This window comes from Sturnus vulgaris, chromosome 3 (assembly GCF_052056855.1).
Source record: "Sturnus vulgaris isolate bStuVul1 chromosome 3, bStuVul1.hap1, whole genome shotgun sequence".
Lineage (NCBI taxonomy): Eukaryota > Metazoa > Chordata > Aves > Passeriformes > Sturnidae > Sturnus > Sturnus vulgaris.
The window spans coordinates 29,065,346-29,091,719 of NC_142245.1; the positions used below are offsets into that span (position 1 = coordinate 29,065,346).

A 26,374-nucleotide genomic window follows, 5' to 3' on the forward strand; every position below is an offset into this window, starting at 1 on the left:
ATGAAAGACTGCAAGAGAAATTAGGAAGACTAAAACAATGAGAAAAAGGAGTGTAGAAAGCATACCTTTCCCAGTGTAGAAAGGTCTTGACAGACTCAAAGATGGAAAGACGACAGGAAAACCGTTTTTTCTGTCATCCTCTTGAACTCCTTCTGCTGGACTGTATAGCCACCACCTTTACCACACGTGTACACAGACAATCCTAACACTTGCTCTCAGCACTGTGTGACATCTCAGAAGGACCTCCTGAATGCTGGCCTCACACAGGCTGCAGTCAAGCTGGCCACACTACACCAGGAGAGGATTCTCAGCCAGAATCTTCTTTTGGGGATTTCTCATTTTAAACCCAGTACTTATTCAACTTGGCAGAGGGGCTGAACGTGATCATCTCCAGAGGGCCCTTCCAACCCTAACTATTCTGTGACTTTGTGATTCCCTAAGGAACAGTGTGGAGCTCAGACACCAAAACCAGATTAAAATACATTCAAAATCACATTATTTCAGATCTGGCTTTAAACGGAATGCTGCACTGGCATATCCTATTGTTCAGAAACGTGGACAAAAATGTGTACCGTAAATACCAACAGTACCAGTCAGAAAGTCCTTGAGAAAGTTCCTGAATAAATGACTTCTCTGACAGTAATGGTATAAAATGTGATTTTTTTTCCCACTGCCTATCAATACCAGACAAACTTCAGCAAGGCTGTATGCATATATATATATATATATGTGTGTGTGCACACATACCTGTATTCCTCATATACACAAACAGGTGGGATCAATAGAGAGGGACAGGAATAAAATATTTTCAGAATTAATGTTTGTTTCAGAAAATTAAATGCTAAATAACATGGGTTTATAAATAAACAAAACACATACTCACATATAAAGTCAAGACGTGGCTGAAAAATGAACATAATATATGGGAATATAAAGTAGCTCAAAATAAGAAAAAATACCTTCTAATAAACTGAAGGATCCAATTCTGCATGCTGTTTCACTTAAATTCCCCAAGTTCAACTGAAGCCAAAGTAATTTCAGGCTTTCAGTACAAGAGCAGCAGGTTAGGGGGTCCAAGAATGAAATCTGCTGCTGACATTTGAAATAGAGCACACAGAAGAGCTAAATAGGTTGAATTTACCCGTGCATTTCTCAGACAAGTAGAACCCACTACTGTGGCTTCATATTTTAAAATCACACTCCAAAAACCATTGAGCTTGTTGCCCTTTTGGGAGGCTCCCACACTAGAACACACAACATCTGAATCCTTGCTGACAATACAAATGACAGACTTCTTAGAACAAAATAGTTCAAACAGTATTAGTTAATGTAAGGGGTGTTTGAGCTTTTTTGGAGTTACTGTGAGCAGGGGGACAATTGACAATGTTAACATGTGTGCAATGGTCCTGAGTAAATAAAGAACAATTAATGGAAGAGGGGGATATTTAAAGGATCTCTTCACTACCCATTAAAAGCTAACTCAGCAACCAACAGAAATAATGATTAAGACTTTGAACAGAGGCACAGAAAAAAATACAACCTTCATGACAGTCCTCATATAGCCAAATGAGTCTAATAAGCACAAATACAAGAACTTAAAAACAAACATTGGTCTACACAAGATATAGAGTGTGACAGCCAATACACTTGAGTAGCACAACGAGCTGAATTAACTCCACAGTGACTGGAATCTGTACTCAGTATCAACAAATAGACAAGGGAATAGAATCCTCCCAATGCTAGCTATGGGCATGAGAACTGCAGCGGCCTATTCTCTGAAGATTTGTGATGACAGTATCTTCCTCCCATGCAAATGCAGCACTAAGTATTCCCACAAGGAATATGCTATTTACTAGCCCACAAGGACATATTCAGCATTTAGTAGGCTTCAGGAAATGCTCACGTCCTCTTGCCTCCATTCCCACTAAGGCTACTGAAGCCTTTTTGATAGCAATGGGTGAGCAAAATAATTCTGAGGAGACTAGCTGGAGATCTGAAGTAGAATACTAAGATACCCATTTCCTTGAACTGACAGTTGCCTTGCTGATACTTCTATTGTATCCTCTTTGTCCAACAGAAGATAATTCAAAATCATTGGAAAAATGGGGTTAATATTTTGAATAAGCACTTCAACTATTAACTGGCTCACATTAACAATCAACTAGGCTAACATAACAAACAATTCTTGTTACTCAAACTGGCGTCATTGTAATGAGCTCCAAATTAATCTCATCCGTACACAATCACTAATCTTGTTGTGTGCCAACTGAATTTTTAATCAGAACCGAGTGAATCATAGGTTGTTTTTAAAATACATTTCTAATACTTGTCATCCAAAATGAATAAACACTAAAGCAGGAAAGAACTTTTTTATTTACATTCTCAGAAGCTGATTTTATTTATGCATACTATACATGCAAGTATCAAATGTATTTGATAGGAAAACATTCTTAATCACAATAAAATGTAAAAATGCTTCTTTTCAATCACTCTTTGAGCATGAACAGCACCACCAACCCAAAGAATTTAGCCCCCTGACTGTAATTAAAACTATATGACGAACCAAAAGGAGAACCACTTGCCCTACTGTTGAAGTGCCAGCATCATTGGCAAGATCAGCATGCACGCAGACCCTGCAACCAGCAGAGTAACCACTACTGCTAAGACATGTAATGAAGCACCTACTTTGCAGTGCTGAACTTGAGACTCAAGCTGAGCTTCAAATTTAAGTGACTTTAATGTCTGTACAAGACACAAAAGCAAAGCTAAATTTCAATGAGCGTTTTCAACTCGATTCTGCTATTGCAGTATCAATTCAAGAAAGCATTAGCCCTGCTTATAAAACAGTGCTCAACACATCGCTCTACTGCTGAAATACTGGCCTAATCATTCAGCAATTCTCCCAAAACATGAACTATTCTTTTACAGCATTCACTTTTTAAAAATGCAGTATTGCTGGAATCTTGCTTTAGCTGTCTGGCTAACAGCTGCTTAACTGAACAGCTATTACCATGCTCAGACGAAAACCTAACTGGAAGGTTTGCCCATGGCCATGGAAACTGAAGAGCGACTGAAACGATCTGCAACTCAGCCATTCAAATGTCTTCAGGGAAGCCTACTGACAGCCACATTAGAGCCACACGAGCTGGAGGAATCTAGAGTACCTGGTTCTCCTTTCAAGCTAAGCATAATGCCTGACTCAAGCCATCTAACAACATGTGATGACTTCTTGGCAAACAAGACACTCAGACAGATGAGAGTGCATGCAGGCTCAATGTCAGAATTCCCACAGATCTGATGGCACATATTACTTACTTAGAGACTGTGCTCCTCATTGAATAACATCTACATGCTTTTGTGCATGGTAAATTCTGCTTTGATTGCCAGGAACAGTTGCATCAGAAGTATTGAACACTGCTCAAGATTAAGAGCATTAAATTATGGTCAATGTGCTAATCTGTATTTTACTTCTAGTCAGTAGACAGCTACATTAACACATTTAAGAATTCTGCTAGTATCTTAGAATTCAATTAAAATTATCTTCATTAAACAGCTCTCGCATTTGTGGAAAAAAAAGAGCTATGCAAAGATTTGGCACAATAAGCAAGTTATTGTTAAGGCAACATTCTGAAGAAAAAAAAAAAAAAAATCTACAAACCATACGGAACTTTAAGCAGTGAATGCAAAACCAAAGGTACACTATGTAGACCACAGCTGCAAGGTGAGAATAAATGCTCCAACACCATCAGGACAAACTGAAGGTTACATTTACACGGTGAATGCTTCAGCAAGGCATAATGACCAAAGGAATACTGTTGGCTTGCAGATTTCTTCTTCTGTTTGTTCTAATTATTTTCAAATAGGCTGGTTAATCTCATTACGTATCAAGAAGCAAATAGCTCTTCCAAGCTGCTTTCCAACAAAAAAGACAAGAAGTTGGTTCTGTGCTTAGGCAGAAGAAATGCAACACTCCCAAAAAAGCATCATTAATGAAGAATTTAAGAAAGAAAGAAAAATAAGGATGTTTTTATCTTTGCAGGTTTTCCTGTACAATACAACTGTTAGTGACTTCTTTCCACTTGAGAAATATGGCACCATACCACTCTCAGCAAGCTTCTCCATCTGAACAGCATTTCTGCAAGATGTCCCAAATTATTTTATCTCATTTGCAATTTATTATTAATTTCTATTTTCCAGTATATTAAAAGGTGCTTCTCTTCTTTTAATGTCAAGTATAAAACATAGTTGCTAATGTGAACACTTCTCAGGAGGTTGTAAGATTGTGAAACAAATGAGAAAAAGAGGTAAATAAAGGAGTGTGAAAACAATTCTAGAATTGCTGTAGAAAAAAATACCTTTCCTGTAAACTAGCATAATGAAAAAACTGTTCATCAGCACCATGCCTCCTACCCAAAGGAGTCTGTGAGCTTGAAGTGACCAGGAGAAGAAAAGAAATATGACATTCACCTTTTTAAAGTTCTATTAGGTATGCTAAAAATAATTATTAAAACCTATTCTCCTGATTTTTGTATATAGCTTACTATGAAGTGAAAGGTAAAACCAAAACCCAACACTTGTCATGTCATGCATCAAGGACATGTTCAACCTCTACCATGACACCCACACCAGAGCACGACAGCCACCGATGTCCTTTGGGGAGCTCTGGAGATATGCTCATAAAGCACAAGAGGAGCTGCAGGTGAGAGCTCTGCACTGTCTCATTAGTAACTACTAGTAAGTCTTGAGGGGGAGAAGTACTGTGAAAGCATTAGCACTGATAGCTTCTTCAAACAAGGCTTTACTACTTAAGGCTAACCATGACTAGAGAACAAAATGCGTTGTTTCAGGTTGTGGTGTTTCTTCTTCTGTTATATATACGTAATAGCAATAAGGCTGTAAAAATTATTTTCTCATGAATTTTTGTTCCTCCCACCTTTTAGAAGGTCATTTCTTTTTCTAGATAAACCCTAACACACATGAGCAGATAGCTTTCTTTGATGCAGTGATTGCCAGAGCATATTAAGTAGATATATCCTTCCTTAACAGAAAACAAAAATCAACAATGTGACACCAAATTCCACTACTTTATTTTAGAGATAAATGCTTTTAAAGGCACAATTTATCAACTTTTTTTTTTTCTGAGACAGATCATTTAATATAGTCAGATGTTAAATAGACATATTTTTACAGATATTATAAGTAACTATAATAAAGGTAATATTGTCTTGATTAAAATATTTTAAACTTTGCCTCCCCTTCATTTATGGATTCAACTTTAAATCACTTTAGAAAGCCATGTGTTTACCACTCACACAGTGAGATAAAAGCGTGTTTCTTCTTTATTTTGCAGTGTTATAAAATTCCTGTTGCTGAAACTATTCTAAAAAAGCAAAGTCTCTCTGCAAGGTGTAAGGCTCTCAAACAGTAAAGTACTTACATGCAAGGCAGAAGGATCTGGCAAAAACTCAGCATCCTCTCCAAAGATAAAATCAGGTGGCAGGTCAGGATAGTGAGCATTAAAAATTATATCCCCTGAAAAGCAATAAATGAAAACATTATTTGCACTTTTATGTATGTGCTTATAAATAAAAAAATAATCACACACAACACACATCTTTTAACACTGAATTTGACAGCTACATTACATATATTGCATATATATATATATATCCATATAATTTTTACAAAAAATTAACATGCAAGATAAGCATCAGATGTTTTGGGGGATGAAGTCAAATTCCCGAGGCACAGCTTCTTCCTCCTCGGCAAGCAATGAAACATGAAATACATTACTGCTTTGTATCTCAAATAGCAATTCAAACACTATTGGGGGTTGCCTCAAAACACCAAGTTAGAAAAGTGATCTTGTTTTAATAAAAAGTACCATATTTAAATGGCTGTGTTTTGTCTATTAAAAGTCAACTGCAAATTACTAAGGTCACGACTTTCAAAATACCAGAGCTTTTAAAAATTAGTAGCACTTACTCCCTCTCTTCTCCACACCACTGCCAACTCTTAGAAGGAAGAATACACAGTTCAATAGGAACCATTCCAACTACCCAAATTCTGGCTAAGAGAAACGCAGTATTGCACATTTAAATGGAGAGATGAAAATTAACTGAGAATATAAGACTTCATCACAGCTTGGCACTGAGCTCTCATCTTGCCAGTGTCACGAGACATGCAATTAAAAGAAACTTGGGTTCTAGTATTTCACTAGTACACATACTTCAGAGTTCATATAGATCAAGAGGATGTTATATGCATCTGAGCTTTCCAAAAAACCCACCCACTGTTCAAGAAAAAAATATTAATAAAATAAGTGCTTCTAGCCTTACTTGTCTACCTCCCCATCATTCTTTATGACAATATGAAAGAATAAGTAAGCTTTCGCATAAAACAGATTTATGAGGTAGGAGACATTAGAAAAAAAGACTGCCTACTATGTGTTAGGTTATGACTCGTTTAAAATCCTCACAGCAAAGTAAAATCAGTATGGTAATCCTTATAAACAATTCTGTTCAGAGAAAGTTACAACACTTTTTATTTCTTAAAAAACTGTGAATGCAGAACAGGAAAAAAATCATTAGTGAACAAATCTCAAAGCCACATTGCTGGCTCAGTGAAGTCACCATCTCAAGGCATTTAACATGGCAGTTTTAATTGCAGGTATTCTTTAAACTTATCTTGGCCTTAGCTGGAAGCAAGGATGCCACAAAGATTAATTGCAGAGGATGAAGGCTCATGACCAAGAAGCCACTGGCCAGTCTGGGGTAGGTATTCTCTACAGTATGGCTCCAAATCACAAACTCACTGATCATGCGACGAGTAGAGCACAGTGTGGGTTTCTGCTGTCCACACTCCCACCTTCCTTTCACAGCTGTCAGGAGCACGTGTAAGTATGGAGTGCACAAAATAGCAGAGGTCTGCCAGTTAAAATTCCCAACACACTCAAAAATAAAACCTTTCATTTCATTTAAAAGAACAAAACGGGCACCAGTCTTTGAGGAAAAATCATAAAATTGCAACAGGAAAAATGCATCTATATTAAGTAAGAAAAAGTAATTACTAGATTGCCTAAACTGTAATGCAGCACTGAAGAATTCAAAAAAGTTGATGTTTATTAGATTGGGTAGCTCCTACACCACCACGATGCAACCATTTTCTTGATATATACTGCAATTAAAATGTCATGCCTGGCTCCTTTCAACAACCTTATCAATTTCTACATAAAAAGCAGAACTTGAGATTATGTACTGAAGGAGATTCACCTTAATACATTCTTTGACTGAGTTTTGAAAGAAGCGTGCTATAAATAACTCAGAACACAGCACAATGATAAAGCCTGGCCCATGACTTAGGCAGCCCAATGCTACTTCAAAGGAAAGGACTGTACCTGTGCTTCTGCCATGCTCCAGTGTGATGCTAAGTAACTCATTTAGCACACACTCCTACTGCAGGTGCTAGCTGCATGCTTTTCATTCTCTGCATTCCTGCTTTAACAGAGCTGCTGAAACAGAGTACATAGATATATCTACAGCTCAGCTCACTTAGGAGCTGCTCTCCAACTACATACTAAAAAAAGCTGCTCAGAATAAAAGAAGGATCAAAGTAACAGTGTATTTTTGATGTTACACCTCCATATTTGATAAGTAGAAAACTATTACAGAACCCTACATCATGAGGCAGCTTCAAGACTCTGCTCGAGTAGTGAGATGAGCAATAAACCATATCCACCTCTAAGAGCTGCACAGTAAGGGGTGAACCTCAGGAAAGCTGTGGCAGTAGGTGCAATACAAAGGTTCAAGTTGGTACAAACTCTTTCCTTTCATAGAGCAGCTGTGAAAGCTCCCAGCAGCTCTCAGATTACCATTATATGCAGTGCTCAATATAAGAGTAATTTAAAGTGGGCATTATTAGTTTAACATACTAAATGGTGAACTTTAACAATCGGGAGTTCAGGACAGCTGCATATGCCACACAACGATTCATGCTGGGGGATCAGAGACATGTGGAGATTGTACCTTCCTCTTCTGACCACACAGCTGTGATGTGTGGTCACACCTAGGTCAGGTACATCATGTCACACCTGGAGAAACCAATCTATTAACTATCTCACATGCTCATATTTGTTCTTTACCACCTTCTGTCGGATCCCTTCTTCCACTAAATATCAGTGGTATTACGAGTCCTTATCCACAGTGAATGACCAACTATGCAGATATTTGGATTTTAAAAGTGTTCATGACCTACTCATACCAAGAAATTTCAGGTACAATGGACAGAATCCAGAGTAAAAATTAACATTGTGATATTTGATTTTCTGTTATTCATAACTATTTATAATTATTAAAATTCCTTCTACTTGTCCAGGGTAAACACACCTCAAATCCAAATTCCCAAGTCCTTTCAACAAAAGTCACTTTGAGACCAAATATATCAATATTAATGCCAACGCGTATATCAAGATTCTTTTTCCTATAGTGTCTTCAATTTCCAAAAGGCCACATGTTATATAGCTACATAGGTTCTCTAGTCTTCAGAATAAATAAAACTAGTATTTCAGAGCCTGTTAACTATATATTCACAAAACACTATTGCTGAGACCATACTCAAAATATTTTACAACCCTACGGAAACTAAGAACGATGCCATTGGTCTTACGTTCTAACTAAACAGCAATGTATCATTTATGCTGTCCTTCCTACAGTACCGTAAGTTTTTAGCCAAATGTAAACCCTAATTTATTCTGCTACAATCAAACCTCACACAGGCTGGCTGACAATTTAAGAGAGACAAAGAAATACAGAAAAAAACCTGTTATTTCCACTTCAATGTTAACAGTTAGAAAAGAACAGTGACTTTCTATCATCAGTGGCTTCATTCTAGAAGTTAAAGACAATATCTTGCTATTAAAGATTTCACCTTAGAATTAATTTTTAACATATTTAAAAATGAAAGAAACATTCCCTTAACCAAATCTTATGTCTCACTTCTGCCATGAATCCAAAGACATTCAGCTCGTTCCTAAAACAAGAGAAAAAAGAACCTTTTCTTTAACCACATCAGACACTCATATACATGACCCCTAGTCTCTCCAACTTCTCTCCTCTGTGTTCTCCCCTTTCATACAGTCTCACTTATGTCTTGCTTAATTTACATTCCAGAACAGAAGAGGTAACATCTTTGACTCTAAAAGGTTTAGGCACCAATGAAGGTGTTTGCCCTAATCGCAGCTATGAGGAATGAGCTATTTTCCTAAGTTACAGCAGCAAAAATACACAGTAACAGATCAGACTACGGATTAAGAGAATCCATCCTAAAGCAGAGTTTTGTTCTTGTTAAAAATCAAAAGCGAGAGAAACTAAAACTGCAGTTAATAGTTCGCTTGGCAGGGCTATGCCACGTAAATAAAAAATGCTTCATTACACTCAAATAAAAGGTATTTAAACGATCACAACAGCCAACACAAATTTGGTTTTACTTCACATAAATATTAACACTAGCCTCTGCAGTAAGCTTACAAAATATAAGGTGCTAAATGTTTTGAATCACAAGTTAACAGTTTGTCTTGACCTACTAGAAATAGCCATTTTTATAACAAGTTCTATATTTAATGCTTGCATGAAATTATCTGTGGCTTACCCTCTTCAAATAAACTGTGCTGGGGTAAATAAAAGTAACACTTTTAAACAATAAAGTCATTTGCAAAATTATTGTGCTTAAGAGTTTGAGAACAGTTACCATTTTAACCTTGGACGGAAAAAAAAACCAATGAAAAAAAAAAAAAATCAATATAGTCCCGCATTCTCTGCTCTTCTTACCCAAATGACACAAATACCCTTTTCCTTGAATCTCCAGCACAAGTTTTGAGTTTTGCATATGTTTCAACTCTGTCCTTATTCCCTTGACAGAAGGCCAACTGTGTGGTGCTCCACAATACTACTGACCATGACCATTCCAGTGTAAGAGCAAGTTAAGCAAAACCTTTACACTCAGACCATGCTTATCTCATTGTTGTAGATAGACCAGTCATTAATTACTTTGATGGAATTACATTTCCAATTATCCAAAAATATTCCTTCCTTTCTCCTCAGGCAAACAGCATTAAATGTTGAAATGTTTTACTTCACAGAACTTCAAAAGAAAAGTTAATTTGCTCCCCACAGACAAAAAGATAGAAACATTAATACTTAAATCTATAATTTCTTTAAAAACCCACATGGGCTGTTCTTTTCTCATCTACCAAAATGCATAAGCAAATGTAAAAGAAGAGTAAGAACTGACTACAAGCAAGATAGGTGTTTCTCAGCAAGAAACTGAGAAATTTCTGAAATCCTTACAATCACCTTCCACTGGCCTATCCAGTTTTTCCTCTCCTGGTAATTTTATTTTTGGGGTATTTTTCTTCTTTTTTAAACCCTACTATAAATTTATAATACTGAAAAATGTTATGCTAGGAGTGCCACAGCATTAACATCCCTATTTAACCAACAGCAAGAAAATTAGGAAGCAGCCCACCAGCTAACTTCCCAAACTCTATTTTTGAAAGGATATCTATATGCTTCAGCTTCTTCTGACACCAAGAATTTTTAAGTCAGCTCTAAGTATGTAGATTAAACACGTGTGACCACTGCAACCTAGAGCAAGACCAATTCGAATGGAATTTGCTATGAAGGAGATCAACCCATTTGACTTCTAAGAAATGCAAATGCAACTTGATCACAAAATGCATTCACAGATAATAAGGCAATTGCTGAAGCAAGAGACCAAACTATGCACACAATTAGTTCTGGGAAAATACAGAAAGTGCTCTTGTGGAGTATTAAAAAGGAAAAACCAGTAGAATTATATTATTCATCAATTCAAAATTCTAACCTGTCTCTTCTAGTAGCCATGCAAACTGTAGACAAGAACCACTGATCAGTCTCTTCTCTAAACAAATCCTTACCTAAACCAGCCAGTTTTAATTGTCTTTACAGATACAAAAATAATCAGTTTCTCACTACAACCAAGATACTATGTCAGCACAGTCAGCAGTATGAAAGGATCTAAATTAATTAAATGCAGACCTGCCTGGAATCCTCACCACTGGATTCCACACTAAAGAATTTGCTCTGCAGGCTTTAAGTCAATTCTTATAGATTCTCTAATACCTATAGAACCCTTTTCTAATTGGTTGGAAAGAAAGATTAGTTCCTGAAATTACAATAAAATTTGTTAAATACAAAACTATTACTACTGAAAAAAGATACATGAGCAATTCTATTTTGCTGTGGTACTGCTGCTGCCAAGTCACTCTCACAAGTAAAGGATGGTTTTGAGCTTAATTTCTGACTTTATGTGTGTATCAATTTATCAGAAAAGGAAAGGTAGCAAAGTCAGCTTAAAGACTCAAAACCATCTAATAATAGAAGGACAATATGAAAAAAAAAAAATATTTGATTGCATTAGAAAAAAAACAAACCAACTTCTCAGCACCTCTGTGGCACTCCAGAAAAAATTCCAGCTACTCCACCGCATGCAAGGCTGTGAAAGACCAAGTCTCCATAAACTGGGTGCAGCTGATAAAATCAAGTTGTTTAGTCTCATTTGAGATGCCCCAGGGCATATTTACAGCAGCTATGGCACATGGTTTTCAGAGAGATCAGTGTCCTGTGGGTTAGAAGCTGAAAAAGCCAAGCAAGGTATTCTTGGGAACCTCAGAGTTAAGACACCTAGAGTTTGGTTAGTGAATCAAGTCCCACTTTTCCAACAGAAGAAAGAAATACATAGGAATAATTTGCAGGATGTTAATTTCATTCTTGGACAAAGGGTTGTAAATGTGAGTCTTCTTTTTCTTTAACTTCAACTAACAAATGTTGCTGTAGGAGGAAAAAAAAGGGGCTGTACGACCACAGAAAGTATGTTATTTTGTAAAGTGAGCAAAAATGGAGTAAAGTTAAGTGAACCAGATCCCAAGTTGAGCAAGAAGGCATCAAGAACATCTCAGTAACTTGCTACTTCTGTAGCTGGACAACTACTTTCTCAGAAATCTTAGCGTAGTAATTATGTCAAGATGGACACAACTGGCACCATCACCAGTCTTTTATTAAAAACTTCTCATGCCTTCTTTCAGTAGACTCCTCTCAGGCAATTCCACACAATATTGACTCCTTCTCTCTGCAAGTTTCCTTCTATGTGACTGGCTAAACCCCAAGCTGTCCCTTACCCAGCCACCTAACCCTATCTGTGCCTTACACAACCACATGTCCCTTACCTCCTCACAGCACAACCAGCAGACTCCACTTCTCAAGCTCCAACTTGCTCTTGACTAGCTGACCCACTCTTTAATAGCACCCATCATCATCAGGCAGGCAAGGCTGTTTCTACTCCTTGGTAATCAGTACAGCTGTCATTCATTGGGAAGGATTGCCACCTGCACTATTCTTACAAACTATTTTCCTACAAACTATTCTCCTATATCTTAGTACTAGAATTGAAGTGGACAAGATGAGAACAACAGATAATTCAAGATGAGATAAGATGCTGGTAGAAATTAAAGCCAGGCAACACTGGAGAAATTAAAAGAGAGACATAGGGTAGGCGAGAAAAAGAAAGATGAAGGCAAAGGATAAATAGATTCAAGCAAATGGACCTGAGACCATTACCAGTATGTGCAGCCCAAACAGGTAAAAAAAGGAGGAAAGAGCAAAGTGGCAAGGCGCTATGGCAATACCACTGAGGAGGCCTTACGTAAAATCTCTTAAACCTCTGTAAGTCCACACTTGTACATAGATATTTTAAGATCACTTCTCTTGATGAAAAAATACATTGACTTAAAACTGCAAAATCTCCTGCAATTTACTTGCTCAAGGGAAGTCCAGAACGTAAGAAAAAGTGAACAAAGAACCCAAGTAAGAGGAAAGAGAATTATTTAAAAGAGGAAAATATTGTTGCAAATTTTGTATTTGAAGAAGAAATGTGCAAGATTAGACTCTCTCTTGACACTCTCATTAGATACATTCATTAGATAACTAACAGCTTACTGAGGGAAAAAGATTTATTACTCCTGCCATGTAAAGCAAGACTCAGCCAATCTTCAAGAAAACATATTGCCTGGAAAAATCTTTGGTAAGTTGCATGACCCAGCAAAAAGATATTTATCATACAGGTAAGGATAACACCTAAGTAAAGTTTGAATTACAGCAACCAGAAAATCCTTCCCGTAAGAGCCTCAACCTAAATATAGCCTGTGTAAAATAACCTAATGGTGCAAAAAACACTAACACATGCATTGCAGCAATATACTTAGGAGAATCTTATATCTTACAGTAACTTGAAAAATCATTTTTACAATTGTTTATTGGCACAATAAACAAATGTTTAGCAAATAACTTGGCAAAGCAGCCTTTAAAGGGGCAATAAGGAGGTCGGGCTGTTCTCTATATTTATCCTTTTGTTTGTTCTTAATTATTTCCTTAAAATAGAAATCCACAAGAAGGCTGGATGAAATTACTGAAAGAGTTCCATCACAGGACTATAAACAGATGAAATTTTGTACCATGTATTATGGGCAATATTCTTAGACTGGTTAGGCAGCAGAACTGATTTCCTCCTTTAAGGCCCATAACTAATAAGAGTAAGAATCTAATAAACAAAAATCAGAAGCAAAAAATGAAAAAGTAAGCTTCAAATGAGACAAAGGAAATGTCCTTCAGGATCAAGGAAACCAAAGTGGTGGCAGTAGAACTCAGAGCTATAATCCACTCACATAAAAACAGTGAAAATCAGACAGAAGATGAAAATACTAGAGTTCAAGAAGCCACAGAGAACAGTAGCATTGCAAGGGCAATACATTGTTTAATCACTGTGAAATTCCAGATGACAGCACTCAAGGTCAGAGAAGGAAGGAGGCATCAGTGCCTGAAAAAGAAAATGTGAAGAGCAAAAGCAAAAAAACAGTCAGATTCCCTAGCAAGCAGCAATGCAAGCTTGAGTGAAAACGGAAAGCCAAACCCAAGATATTCCAAGGTTTTCTGGAAAAAAATTGCAATTTGATAATAAATGGTATGTTTGAATTATAAAGACTACTGCAGCTTATAACTCTGCTTATTCTGACAATTTCTGCTGATATCTGCATTGATGTTTTATCAACTAAGACTGAAATATCTGCAAGAGTTACAGAACACTTCATCTCAAAATACACAAATACTTCCTCAGAAAGAATACTGAACTTTTCTAAGCAGATACTGCAGTGCTGTTAGCAATAAAAGATACTTCTGCATACCACACAAAGTAAGTTTCATCCTAGAAACACAGATTCAACCTCTTACAGGGTATTACAGGCAGTCTTCCTGAAATTAAAACTCTAATTAAGGACTCTGAAAAACTCAAATACAGAGAAAAGCATGGAGTTTAATGCAACAATATTGAGTACTGGATGAACTAATAAAAACAACATGGCCATCTTAGATTTCAACTGAGAGTCTAGCAAGACTAGGCTCAAGATTTCTAAATATCCCCACCATGAAACAAACAAAAAAAATTATTTCCCTTCCAGAAGAAAATCAAGTAAAACTGCCTCCCTGAAAGCATCACTTAAGTGTGATGGAAGACAATTAGTATGACAAACTAACTTATCTTGAACACTGACATAGTATTTTCCCCAGTATAAAATTGTGGGTATCTCCAAGGTTCCTAGCTGGAGCTGAGTTACTTTTCAGTTTAACATTCCAGCAGCTCTGTATACATGCAAACGAAAGGTGAACATGGCATCTTAAAAAAAAAAACATTAAACAGCCAACAAATCATTCTGAAGTCACAGCGTTTGCTCCTACCAATATTTACAATACAATTATTTTACACTATAGGTAGTTAGCCTTTCCTGCAAGTACACTTTCTCCTTTTTTGAAAAGCTGTGAACTTTCTGGTCTTTTGGAAAACAGGAATGCACTGTGCAGTTACACTTCCCTAAAGCTGCACATCAACAGTTTCCAACACACTGGGGTTGCTACAAGGGTGCCTGTGCAGTGGCAGCGGTTATGATTGATGATATGCAAAGACCTAATCTGTTGCAAAGAGGATGTAACCCAAACCACAGAGGAACTACACAACTTCAGCCTGTATTTGGTACCACATCTGAAGCCCATACCCTGGAGATCCTGAATGCTTTCAGCCAATCTTTTTATTCTGGCAGATTTCGCAACTTTCCTTTGCAGAAATATTCTGCCCTTGAAAGATAGCATATCTAGCAACAGCTTACAACAAAGTATCTAAACATCTCTGTTTGCACACTATGGCTGTCTTCCCCTACCATAATTTCAGATCTAAATACAAAATTATTAAAGCTTTCTTGAATTCTGCTCACATCACTATTTATTCCACATGCTGTGAAACTTCAGGATTCATAGCATTTTCATGTAACACTGAAATGTAGAGGATCATCATTGCTTGAATTCACAACTATTATTAGACACGTCTGAAAAAGATACACTTATTTATACCATTTTCAGTTGTCTTTGTTAAAATATATAACATGTTCTGTAGGGTTTTCTTGTTTAATTGTGTATGTGATATAAAAAATATAAGAACACTGGAGAAAAAAACCCGGATTTCCTGATATTGAAATGTAACGCATATTCCATAATCATATTTCTAGGTACTTTAATTGGACTATTTAATATTAATATTAATATATAGTATATAGTATATATATAGTAATTTAATGTATGAATATAGTCTTTATGCCTGTGCACTTGCATACAGGCATTTTTGACTATCCATTTTCCTTTATGAATCAGGAACAGCTTCAGTCTCTACTTGAAATAAGACTTACATCTCTCAGAATGTACCAAGATGGCCCTGTATAAGGTAAGACGGTCCCATAGAACATGACACCACTCTATAAAGCATGTGAAACTTATTTTGACTTTATCATAGTCATCAAACAAGACTTAAGTAGAATCTACTACACATTGCAGAACATGTCAAGACTCAACAGGTTGAGTTCACTACACATTTTAAAAATTTTTAAAATAAAAGTTCTACCCGGGAGGGCAGCTGGCTTCATACAATACAGCCATTACTCACAAGACTTCTGAACAAATGCAGAACCACTTATTTTGTCTTAAAATGATTACTAGCTAGGACTTAAATCTTCCAATTTTATTTTGTGAGAAAGAATAATTAGTAAGCCTCTTGAGCCATAATTTCATATATTTAGAAAAGTCAAAATTGCTATAGTAGGCTGATAGATGAGCCTGAGAACACCTGAGTAAGGTTCCAGATCAACTTCTGAGAAAGACAACTTTCCTTACAGGTGCCAAATGGAAGCTTTAATGTACTTCTAAAATATAAGGAGCTTAAGTGAGTTGATTTCTGTTCACAAATGAGTAAGGACTTCCAGTGCATGACATAATGTTAAAAAAAAAACCCAACCAAATAAAAATACTGCAGAAGGAATACATTAAAATTCTTAATCCTTAAAATATCTTAGAGAGCTACAGCAAGTTTATGATGCAGTCTAAATGGATACTATCAAAGCAGTGTTTTAAATGCTTACCATTTCTGTGCACAGCAAGTACCTGTTCCCCCAGAAAGCATACTTCCATGGACTCACAGGATAGCTAAGGCTGGACAGCCCTACTGGAGACTGCCTAGTCTGATCCCTCAGCTCAGAGCAAGGCAAACAGAGGAGACTGCTAAGGGTCACATCCAGCTGGGTTCTGAATAGCCTCAAGGATGAAGATACAAAAACTACAAAAGCTCTGAGCACAATCTGTTCCACTTTTTGACCACCCTTGCAAAATAATTTTTATTGTGTTTGAATGGAGTTTTCTACATTTCAATTTGTGACCATTTTCCTTCAGTGACTGCCACTGAGAAGAGCCAGGCTTCTTCATTTATCCCCATCACGTATTTATATACATTGGTAAGATTTGCCCTGAGCCTTCTTTCTTAAGAAGCCCCAGCAATTTTGGCCTCTTCTCATACCACAAACCCTCCAGTCTTTGGTCATCTTTGTAGTCTTTTGCTGTACTCATTGCAGTATGTCCATGTTGCTCTGGTAACAGACAGACCAGAACTGGACACAGTATCCTAGGTGTGGCTTTACCAGAGCTGTCCTAAAACTATAAATGCGAAGCTTTGAATTTTACTTTATCTGAAATTCTTCGTCCTCTCTCACTTTTCAGTTATTAGAGAGAAAAACAACCATTTTTCAGCAGTTCAAGTGTTTAGAAAACGTTACCTTCTAAAAATATACAAAAGCAAATTTTATTCTAAACTTTTGAAACAAAACACAAACTAAGACAAATCACACACTGAGTGGGCAAATGAGCTAGCTTTCTACAGGTTCTCTAATCATAAAGATGATTTAGCAATACAACTAATCAGTAAAATCAAATTCACATTTCTCTAATCTGGCTAATTATACCAATCATTGTTTAAAGCTACCAAAAAAATAGCAGATTAACATCTTTTATTGGAGCTTAATTAATAATAATTCCTAAAAGAGACAGAAAGAAACAGAACATACACAACTTCTAAATTAATGAAAAAATGGTCATGAGATTGTCTTAGTCATAACATTTTATTAGAAATACCAGGAGTGTAGGTTGTGACTTTTGGCTTTTAGAACTCATTTTTCAAAACTGTAGTCTCACAGAAGCCTTTAAACTTATCTTAAATAATACATATTCTTGATAGTTGAGTGTTCTTGGAAATGAAGCTTTGAGAGAAAACAACAAACACATGTATCTCAAAACTCATAAAGTTAGACAGACACACTGGAAATTAGAGAAACACAGAACACTGGTAGAAAAGCCAAGATAGAGCTGCAAGATTTTTTAACTTACATTTGAGTGTTTCTCCCGCATAAGGGATATGTAGTTTAAAACGATCACAGCTGGGTCCAGGGGTCAAGGATGTACAGCTAAAAATGAAGATAAGAGAAGAAAGAATGTGCTAAGCAGTTACAGATGGTAGCAAACACTAACATTATTCTACAGGATACAAATGACTAATAGTAAAGATATTGTGACTACTAGAAATACTCATCCTTATGATTCTGAGAAAAGAAAAAGTGAGAAAGATGCAGGAGGACCATTCTCTTTTGAGCAGCAGTTCTCACAACAGCATAAAAAATGTTAGGATTTGTGCCAACTCTCCCATTTTATAAAGAAATCACACATGCAAAATCCTCTGGTTTGAATGTGTAATCAGAATGTTCTCAATTAGTCAGTCAAAGCCATCAAGTTCTCCACTGTGTATAAATTTTGCAAGTAACAACTCTGTATGGCACAGTAACATGGTTACCTGCTCCCTATCTATGTGACCCACATAACTGGGATCAATCTTAATTTTAAGCCACCAATACTTCTTAATTTTTTATCTATTATAACATTAAATTTTTCCCTTGTGGAAAAGTCTCACAGTAGCCTTCAAGAAGGCAAGTTTCAGAATCAGCTACCTGAGGCTGTAACAACTGAGCACATATGTTTTTGGTCTGTGACTCTCCTGCTTATCTGGAGAACTGGTACAGCAGCTGGGCATCATGGTGGTAAGTGAGCATTTAATAAATAAAAAAGTTACTGGAAAACTGTTTAGTGCCTAGGCCAGAGATGATCAACTTTTTCATAGCTTTTAGGTCATAGACCAAAATTTGCAAATAAAAAAATCTCAAAATCTCAGCTTCAAAAGAAGAAACAGGGACAACATTGTTTCACTGGCAGGAATGGTCTCTCTGCTGTGGCTGCTGGGAATATGATGAGTACCAGGAGCAAAAACACTGGAAGCCTTAGAAGTTCATTGCTTTATGCTTCTAGGGATCTTGGTAGCTCTGAATCTTCTTGCCAGCCTAACATTATTGAGAACTGTTCACAGCCCCAGAACAATTGTTGCAAGCCACCTAAAAATCAAAGCATACTGGTCAACTTTAGAAAAAATACTGAGTGATATGAAGAGTAGACAAAGGTAAAATAACTTGACTAAATTTATATATCAGACCACTGCTAGAGCTCTGATACACACCACTCTCAACATATTGAAACAAAACCCACATTTACTGGGCTATACACACAAGCAAAGGCAGCAAGGTGGATAGACCAGAAAGTTGTCAAAAATTCTGATTTCCTTGTCAGAAACAACATCATAACTCCTGCAGCTCTGTCACACTGCACAAGAGGCATCAGGGCAAGTGGAACAATCTTAATTCTCACTCCCATACTCAAAATGGGTCAGAGAGCCCTTTCTCTCAAGTGCTGGCTCTACAGTCTCTTTTCCTCTTTCTACTTGCAAGTTATGAAACCATATGCATTAACTTCAGACTGTTTATATTCAGTGAGCTATACTCACTACAGTCAAATTTGTGCCTGCATGTAGCTTCCTCAAAAAGAAGCAACCATGAAACTACAGATCAATTAACTTAAATGGAGTTTCCACAAAAATACTATAAAACATAAGCAAACCACTTATGTGCAGCTAGAATCTAAGACAGATACAATTAAGAGCCACATGCAGTTAACAGCCTACGCTGATTCAGCAAGAATACACCATATTTTTTTAGTATCACTACAGAAATTAGATAACTGTCCTTTCAAAAGCAGGAAGCACATCTATCCTGCCCTGTCTTTGCCTTAGAAAGGTTTTTGCAACATCTTTTGAGAATATCATGAGAAGCAATCTAGAACGACATAATTTAGATTAAAATTATCTACTATCAGGTAAGTGCAGACTTGAATGGAAAGCAAGTTTCAAAAAAAGATTAGTTCACATCTTGCTTCATCCAGGAAGAATGACCTGATTCAGTTTTCTTCTGCTAGAATAATACTTTACATTTTATTGAAAGACTGATGACGAAAAAGAAAGGATGCTTTGTAAAACCTGCTGATGATGCAAATGTGAAAGGGAATACAGAATGTTGGACAATAGACCAAAGCTGGAATATGTTTTGATTTAATGATTGTACTATTTATCTTTAAATTTCTAGCTAGGGCTTATCAAGAAAAGTGAGCATCACCAGCCTCACTGGTAGTAAAATCAACTTAAGAATACAGAAGATTGGATCCCTAGTGCAACGGAAACAAGAGAATATAATTCTTTCCCAAGCTGCACTTTTTAAATAGGTGAGAACAGCAAAATGGGAGTGCCCACTGTTAGGGTGTTTTAATGGCTGTGGATGAATTTAACAGCTATACAGACATTATCAGCTACTTCCAAATAATTTCTAGGGCTTACATCAGGTATAAAGCAAATTCTAGGAAGCATATAAAAAAAAAAAAAAGGCAACATAAAAACCCTTTTCAAGTTCTAAAATATCTCTGCAAGATCATTTAATATTTAATGAAAATTTCTTTCAAAGTATTCACAGGTCACAATCTGAGACATATCTCAAATACCATCAAAATTACCCTGTTGTTAGCTTTTCAACAGACACAAAAATTTCTGATCCTGTAAATACTCTACAAGCTTTTCTTTTAGCACAACGGGCCATTTGGAAATACTTAGGGAAAGGATAATATTCTTAAACATTAAAATAAAAGCCTTATTTAATGGTAAATGTCTCTAAAAGCAATACTAAGTACTTTTCCTATATTATTACACAGCACTAGAGATGTTTTTAATTTTATTGGTCTAGAAATGATAGAAAGTGACAGTATTAACATTTTTTTCTCCACAATTGCTCTGGCTGGGCTGCACAAGAGACTTCAATAAATGCAGTAGGCTGAGCAACCAAGCAGAAATATTATATACATCCATTTGAAAGGAGGCAGTTTCGTTTTAGAATAAACAGCAAAAGAACAAAACTCCTAAGGCAAACCAAAACTTTGGTACATGTAGAAGTCTATGCATGACCTTATTTCAACAGAAAGCCCCAAGTAATGGTCCGACTATGGACATTATCTCCTGCTTGAATTTCCTTAACACACAGAACCTCTTAAAATTATATACATGTCTGACCCTGAAACATGACCTCTGTCTTCTCCAAAATGTAAGATTTTTGTTTTTTGGAATTGTGATCCTTTTCCTTAATGCGGACCACAGAGAAGTAACATTTGAAAAGGAATTACTTGTAACAAAGTCTTTTAAAGATTATTGTTCTTTCTTCACAGGGAATTGACAGACAGAGAGACTCTATCTCATGATATATGGGGTGTGCTATCTCCCTCTTCATTAATATATTACACTGGTTTGCATTTATTAGTCTAAGTAATAATATTTTACATAAGAAAGCCACTGAAGCAGGAATTAATGCTCTGATGCTCAGAGCAGTGATATATCTTAATCTTCATAAGATGATTAATGCTATACCACAAGATCTTTCACAATGGTTTCCCTACTAAAATATCAAAGAATCACCAACATGAAAAGTTTCCGGGACCAAGGAATATCATTAAATGTATTGTTTAAAATCATATTGCCCTATTCAAAGGGGCTGTGCTGAGACTTATGGTAGGAAATTGGTAGATGGAACTGAGTATGCAACAACCACAGCTGAATACAGCTTCTTCCCTTTCACAGCAGATTTTAGCTCAGTTCCTTGAGTAGATACAGCAGATTGCACTCAAATTGAGATACATTACATCCTCATGAAGTAATTATTCCAAGTAGGAGTCAAGTAGAATATTCCTTTATTGAGTGTTTGATGCACCTTACAGATTGTCTGTGACTACTGGGAAAAGATTTCTTTCACAGTTAATACAACACACATAAACTAAACTTATTCAAAGTCACTGTCAGCACCAGATGCGTAGTTATAAGTGTTCAGAATTCTTTACCAGTCACAAAAGGAAATAAAAAAGATTATCCAAACAAAACAACAACAATAATAATAACAATGACACAAACCAGGAAAGTCACCCAATTTTGCTGCTCAGAATAAGGCCTCAGTCTGTAACAATAGGAATAGCACAATGTATCTTTCTGCAAAATGGATTCTTCTTCCCAGAGAATCCTAAAAGCCTTTAAGAATGTAGTTCTACTTGAGTTTAACAGCAAGGTTTCCTCTTATACCAGTGTATTTGTGATTGACTATTTTGTTGAATTGACATTTCTTCTGTTTTGTTTAGACTAAAAAAAACCCAACTCATTTTGATATTTTACAGGATTGAAGCCACAATGATATGGAGGACTCTGATAACCCTAGATTTCAACATCACCTTGCCATAAACTAGTTTTCTAAAACTATCACTTGAAAGCATTCCCAAGAGAAGCAGTTTTAAAGTATTTCGGCTCTGGTAAGATCTTATCCAAAATTATGTTCTGTGACACCTGAAGGGATTGCAATGGAACAAAAGCACAAGTGTTTATCACCTTAATCATGAAAGTCAGGAGATGGATAGTTATTCTACCCAAAGACTTTTTAAAAAAAACACAAAACCCAAACACATCAAGACTTCTCTCCAAACCCACCACTTTATATCCCAAAATTCCAGTCAGAGGCTCCTAAAATCTCCTGATTAGAACCATATAAAACCAGAGAGAACATTCCTAACTGCCAACAGAAGTCAAATAACTCTAGAGGAAAATTAGTAATCTCCTTTTTCTTTCTTCTTTTTTTAATTTGTGGTATAGGTGTAAGCCCAAATAGTCACGTAAGATTTATGTGATGACTATCATATTTACTGATTAAAAAGTATGCAATGCATTTAGTCATTCTTCCTTCTTAGATCACACAGAAGCTTTACTGACTTTACTCTGAGAAGACAAATCATCAGTGAATTTTACTGTACAATAGCAAAGTCAAATTCGACTAGGAATTTTAGCCTCTATATTTTCAGGAACTTAATATTGCCACTGAATAGTCATTGCTATCCTGAATAGTCAGAGATGCCAAAGCTTCTTGAATCTTATGATGCTTAGGCTGCTACACTCGCTGTTCTTGAGGATCAGTACTTCAGTGGAAAACAGACAACTGTTTTTTGTTCACCAGACTCTTGATGTAAAAGCCAAGAAAGCTTCACACTGTGATAGAGACACCTCGATGGAGAACAGAGCTAAAAACCAATACACATACACACAAATAATAAACAACACCACAAAGTCAGTTCTGACCCTGGCTGTATTCCCAAACCCTCCCACCATACCTAGGATATGCTTCCAACTGTTCCTATATGTGACGTATAAAGATACTGTTATGGGAAAAGGAGGTCAAGTTACTTTCATAATACAAGAGGCTAAGAATGAATATTATTTTAGGAATGATAAGACACAGTTCAATCAGAGTTCCAGAGGCTGAAGGTTTTGCCAGCAAGAGTCAAATACAGTTCAGAGGCAAAGATAGGTTGATTGTTTGTTACTAAGAAGAGGCAGCAAACACAAAATTCCAACCATAACTCTTATGTGGCATTTGCTAAGAAAAACACCTCAATGTTCAAATCCAGTAGAATAGCCTTTGTTGATGCCTTCAGATTTTTATTTCCTCCAATTTTTGTAGATGGAAATCTGCTCCAGCATTCCTTGAAGACAGAGTATTTAATCCCATTCAATTAAGAATTAATTGCAGAACTTGCAACAGATGGATACGCCACGTACAGAGGCATTAAGAATAAATAAAGTGTGCAGAGGCTGGAGGTGAATAAAAGGAAGGCCAGCAGGTGACAGGTTTTTTGCAAGATCAGGAAACATAAAAATGGTGAAAATCACATTTTAGAGCATTGACACTGATGACAACACCCTGGATCAGGCAGTAGCTCCCTGCAGCATTGCACAAAGCTATACAGGCTCCTACACAGTATTTAGAGTATTGAGCAGCTGCTCCTGAAAACAAACAGATCCAACAAAAATTCTGTCAATCAGGCAAAATTTGAAATGGGAGAGATGGTCTAGTCAACCAACTTCCACCTTCAGTTTCCCATCTTTATATAGACGTATATATTACACATACTAGAGAGACAGGCACTTGCTCTTAAAAGACACACCATTGCTTTTGGGAAATTAAAACACAGTTACATTTAATCATTACTTAAATGCATCTCTTAATTAAAATATTAAAATCTGAAAGTCAACTGATAATTATTCAAAAAACTTCCAAGCAGATAAACCCACTGTTTTCAGAAAACTCATTGGTACTCTGTCTGGTTTCTTCAAACGTGGTATAAAATTTAACTATAGACAAAGACTACTTCTGGCATTGCAATAAAGATTATGATACTGTTTTTGAATCCTGATAGTATGGGTGATATTCCATAATTGCAATAGCATTTCAAGCCAAAGTTATCATCTGGGAAATTCCAAAATGTCTCCAGATATGTCAACTATATCCTCAATATAACCTTCATCTACTGTAAATGTCGATTTTCCTATACATATGTTTATGTTTTCTTGTAGGAAGTTCATTGCACTAACTGGAACTTTTAGAAAGCAGTGGGATGCAAGGCAGAACATATATACTAGAAAAACAACCCCTCACTTCCCTTCTGCACCTATAGGCAGATTTGCATATTTTAAAAGTAAAGTTCAAATAACTATTTAAAATCAATTCAGCTGCCAGCAACCTGCTTTCACTAGAAACACTATATAGAAGTATCTTATGCCTATCTTAGTAAAACAAATACAGCACTTGTATATTAACAGAAAATATAGATTTTCTTAATATGAGTGAGGGTTTGCCAAAGCAGATGTTGCAGGTGGGGAGAGCTCTGGGACTTCTAGAACGACAAATCTCCTTCAGAGCTGCCCAAGTCTTGTGGCAGGAGTTCTGCAGTCACCAAAACACGGCTGCCTCTGCTATATATATATATATATATATATATATATATTTTGAAATCATCTCAGAGAACTTCTACATTAAATTAAAGCACACAAAAACATCACATGATTCTGGTATTTTTTCAGTACCAAATTCCCTATTCATTTAGCCTAGTAAGGCTGGGTTTAGAACAGCTCTTTTCCAGTCACCACAGCAGGACAGGTTGGGAGGTGCTACCACAAAAAAGAAACCTGAAGTACCACATCTACTGTACTTACAAGTGGACTTGAAAGAAAAGCTCCGAAACTATCTCACAACTGTCCATTCATAAGATCTCTTTAGTTTAGAGTGGGAGATCATTATTAGTGGGTCTTAGGGAGTTAATGATGATACTAATTAAGAAAAATAATTAAGCATTGACAAAGTTTTCAACAAAACATATTTTACAAACATGCTTTAGAAGTGTTGATAATCAAACTGATTTCCTTTGTAAGCAAAATCTTTTATACTCTGGTAATTGCATATAATTCTTTTTAAAGACTACACATGGCACACACATGCCTCAAGAGAATGGAATAGAAAGGGAAAATGGAAATTTTAATGAGGGAATGATCAAAAATTGAACAGAAATAAAGACAATTGTGATGAGACAACACTAATAATACACACTCTAGTATAGTATGTTTAGGTAAATAAACTAGTGAATTCACAGTATCATAAACTGTCACATGCTCAGAGAAGGAAAAGGCACTCCTTCATTATACTGTAAGACCAGCTGTACCCCAAATTCTTGGAACTCATAAGCAAATTTTTAGTGGAAGAGTATGAGGGAGCAGCAGATGCATCCTTTGGATTTACTTCATCTCTCTCCCCTCCTGACAGATTCAAGCCATGTTTTAGATTTTCACAGCTGCCATTCAATTATCTATTACTTTGCAATGAGTTACGACCTAATAACGTGTCACATGTTTCATTTCTACTGTTCACTAAAGTGAACTCCATTTCTGGAGAAAGAAAAATAGAATCAGACAGGGAACGTTTTTACTTTTAGATTACTCTAAAAGAGAACCATTCTTCACCAAGTATGAAATTACAGTCAACCACCTGGAGTTTCATATCCTTTCAGTGTTCACAGAAAAAGCATACTCATACAGCAAATCACAAAAGCTGAGCTATTAGAAACATCAGCTTTAATAAGCCATGTAAGCATTGCTCACAATATTGGCTGTAGTAGCCATAAAGACTCCCAATCCATTTTCTAAGTAATTAATTTCATTTTAATGGAAAACGCAGTGAACTGGTATTAGGAATAAACCTCAAGGACTAAAATCATAGCCCATGTTTATATATTTTCCCCCTTTAACAAACTAAATAAACAATAAATGGGTCACATCCCTGCTCAGGATGGGGGTGTTGAAACTACATGATCTTTAAGGTCCCCTCCAACCCAAACCATTCTATGATTTTATGGACATGAGGAGGGATCCAGTGATCCTATGTCTTTTGCATTTCCCTTTCAATGTTTTCTTCTAGTTGCAGAATTTTAGATCTTTATGGTCACAGATGCCTATATTAATAGATTTCCTAATTTACAGACTCTCAGGAGAAGTTTATGTTAATACAACAATAAATTCAGTTTTTTGGATATGAAAGTTAGGTCAAGCAAAGATCACCACATTTAGAACATAAATCCATAGCTTGCAA

The 26,374-nt window shown here is 36.2% G+C and overlaps 1 protein-coding gene across 1 annotated transcript in view; it reads right to left on the reverse strand.

Moving 5' to 3' along the window:
* Positions 1-26,374, reverse strand: part of BABAM2 (BRISC and BRCA1 A complex member 2) — a 160,710-nt gene that overhangs the window by 121,905 nt on the left and 12,431 nt on the right. Inside the window, exons 3-4 of the mRNA XM_014877255.2 lie at positions 17,838-17,914; positions 5,438-5,532 (exon numbers count right to left, since the gene is read on the reverse strand). Coding sequence (XP_014732741.1) covers positions 5,438-5,532; positions 17,838-17,914 — 172 coding nt within the window. The remainder of the gene's footprint in view (positions 1-5,437; positions 5,533-17,837; positions 17,915-26,374) is intronic.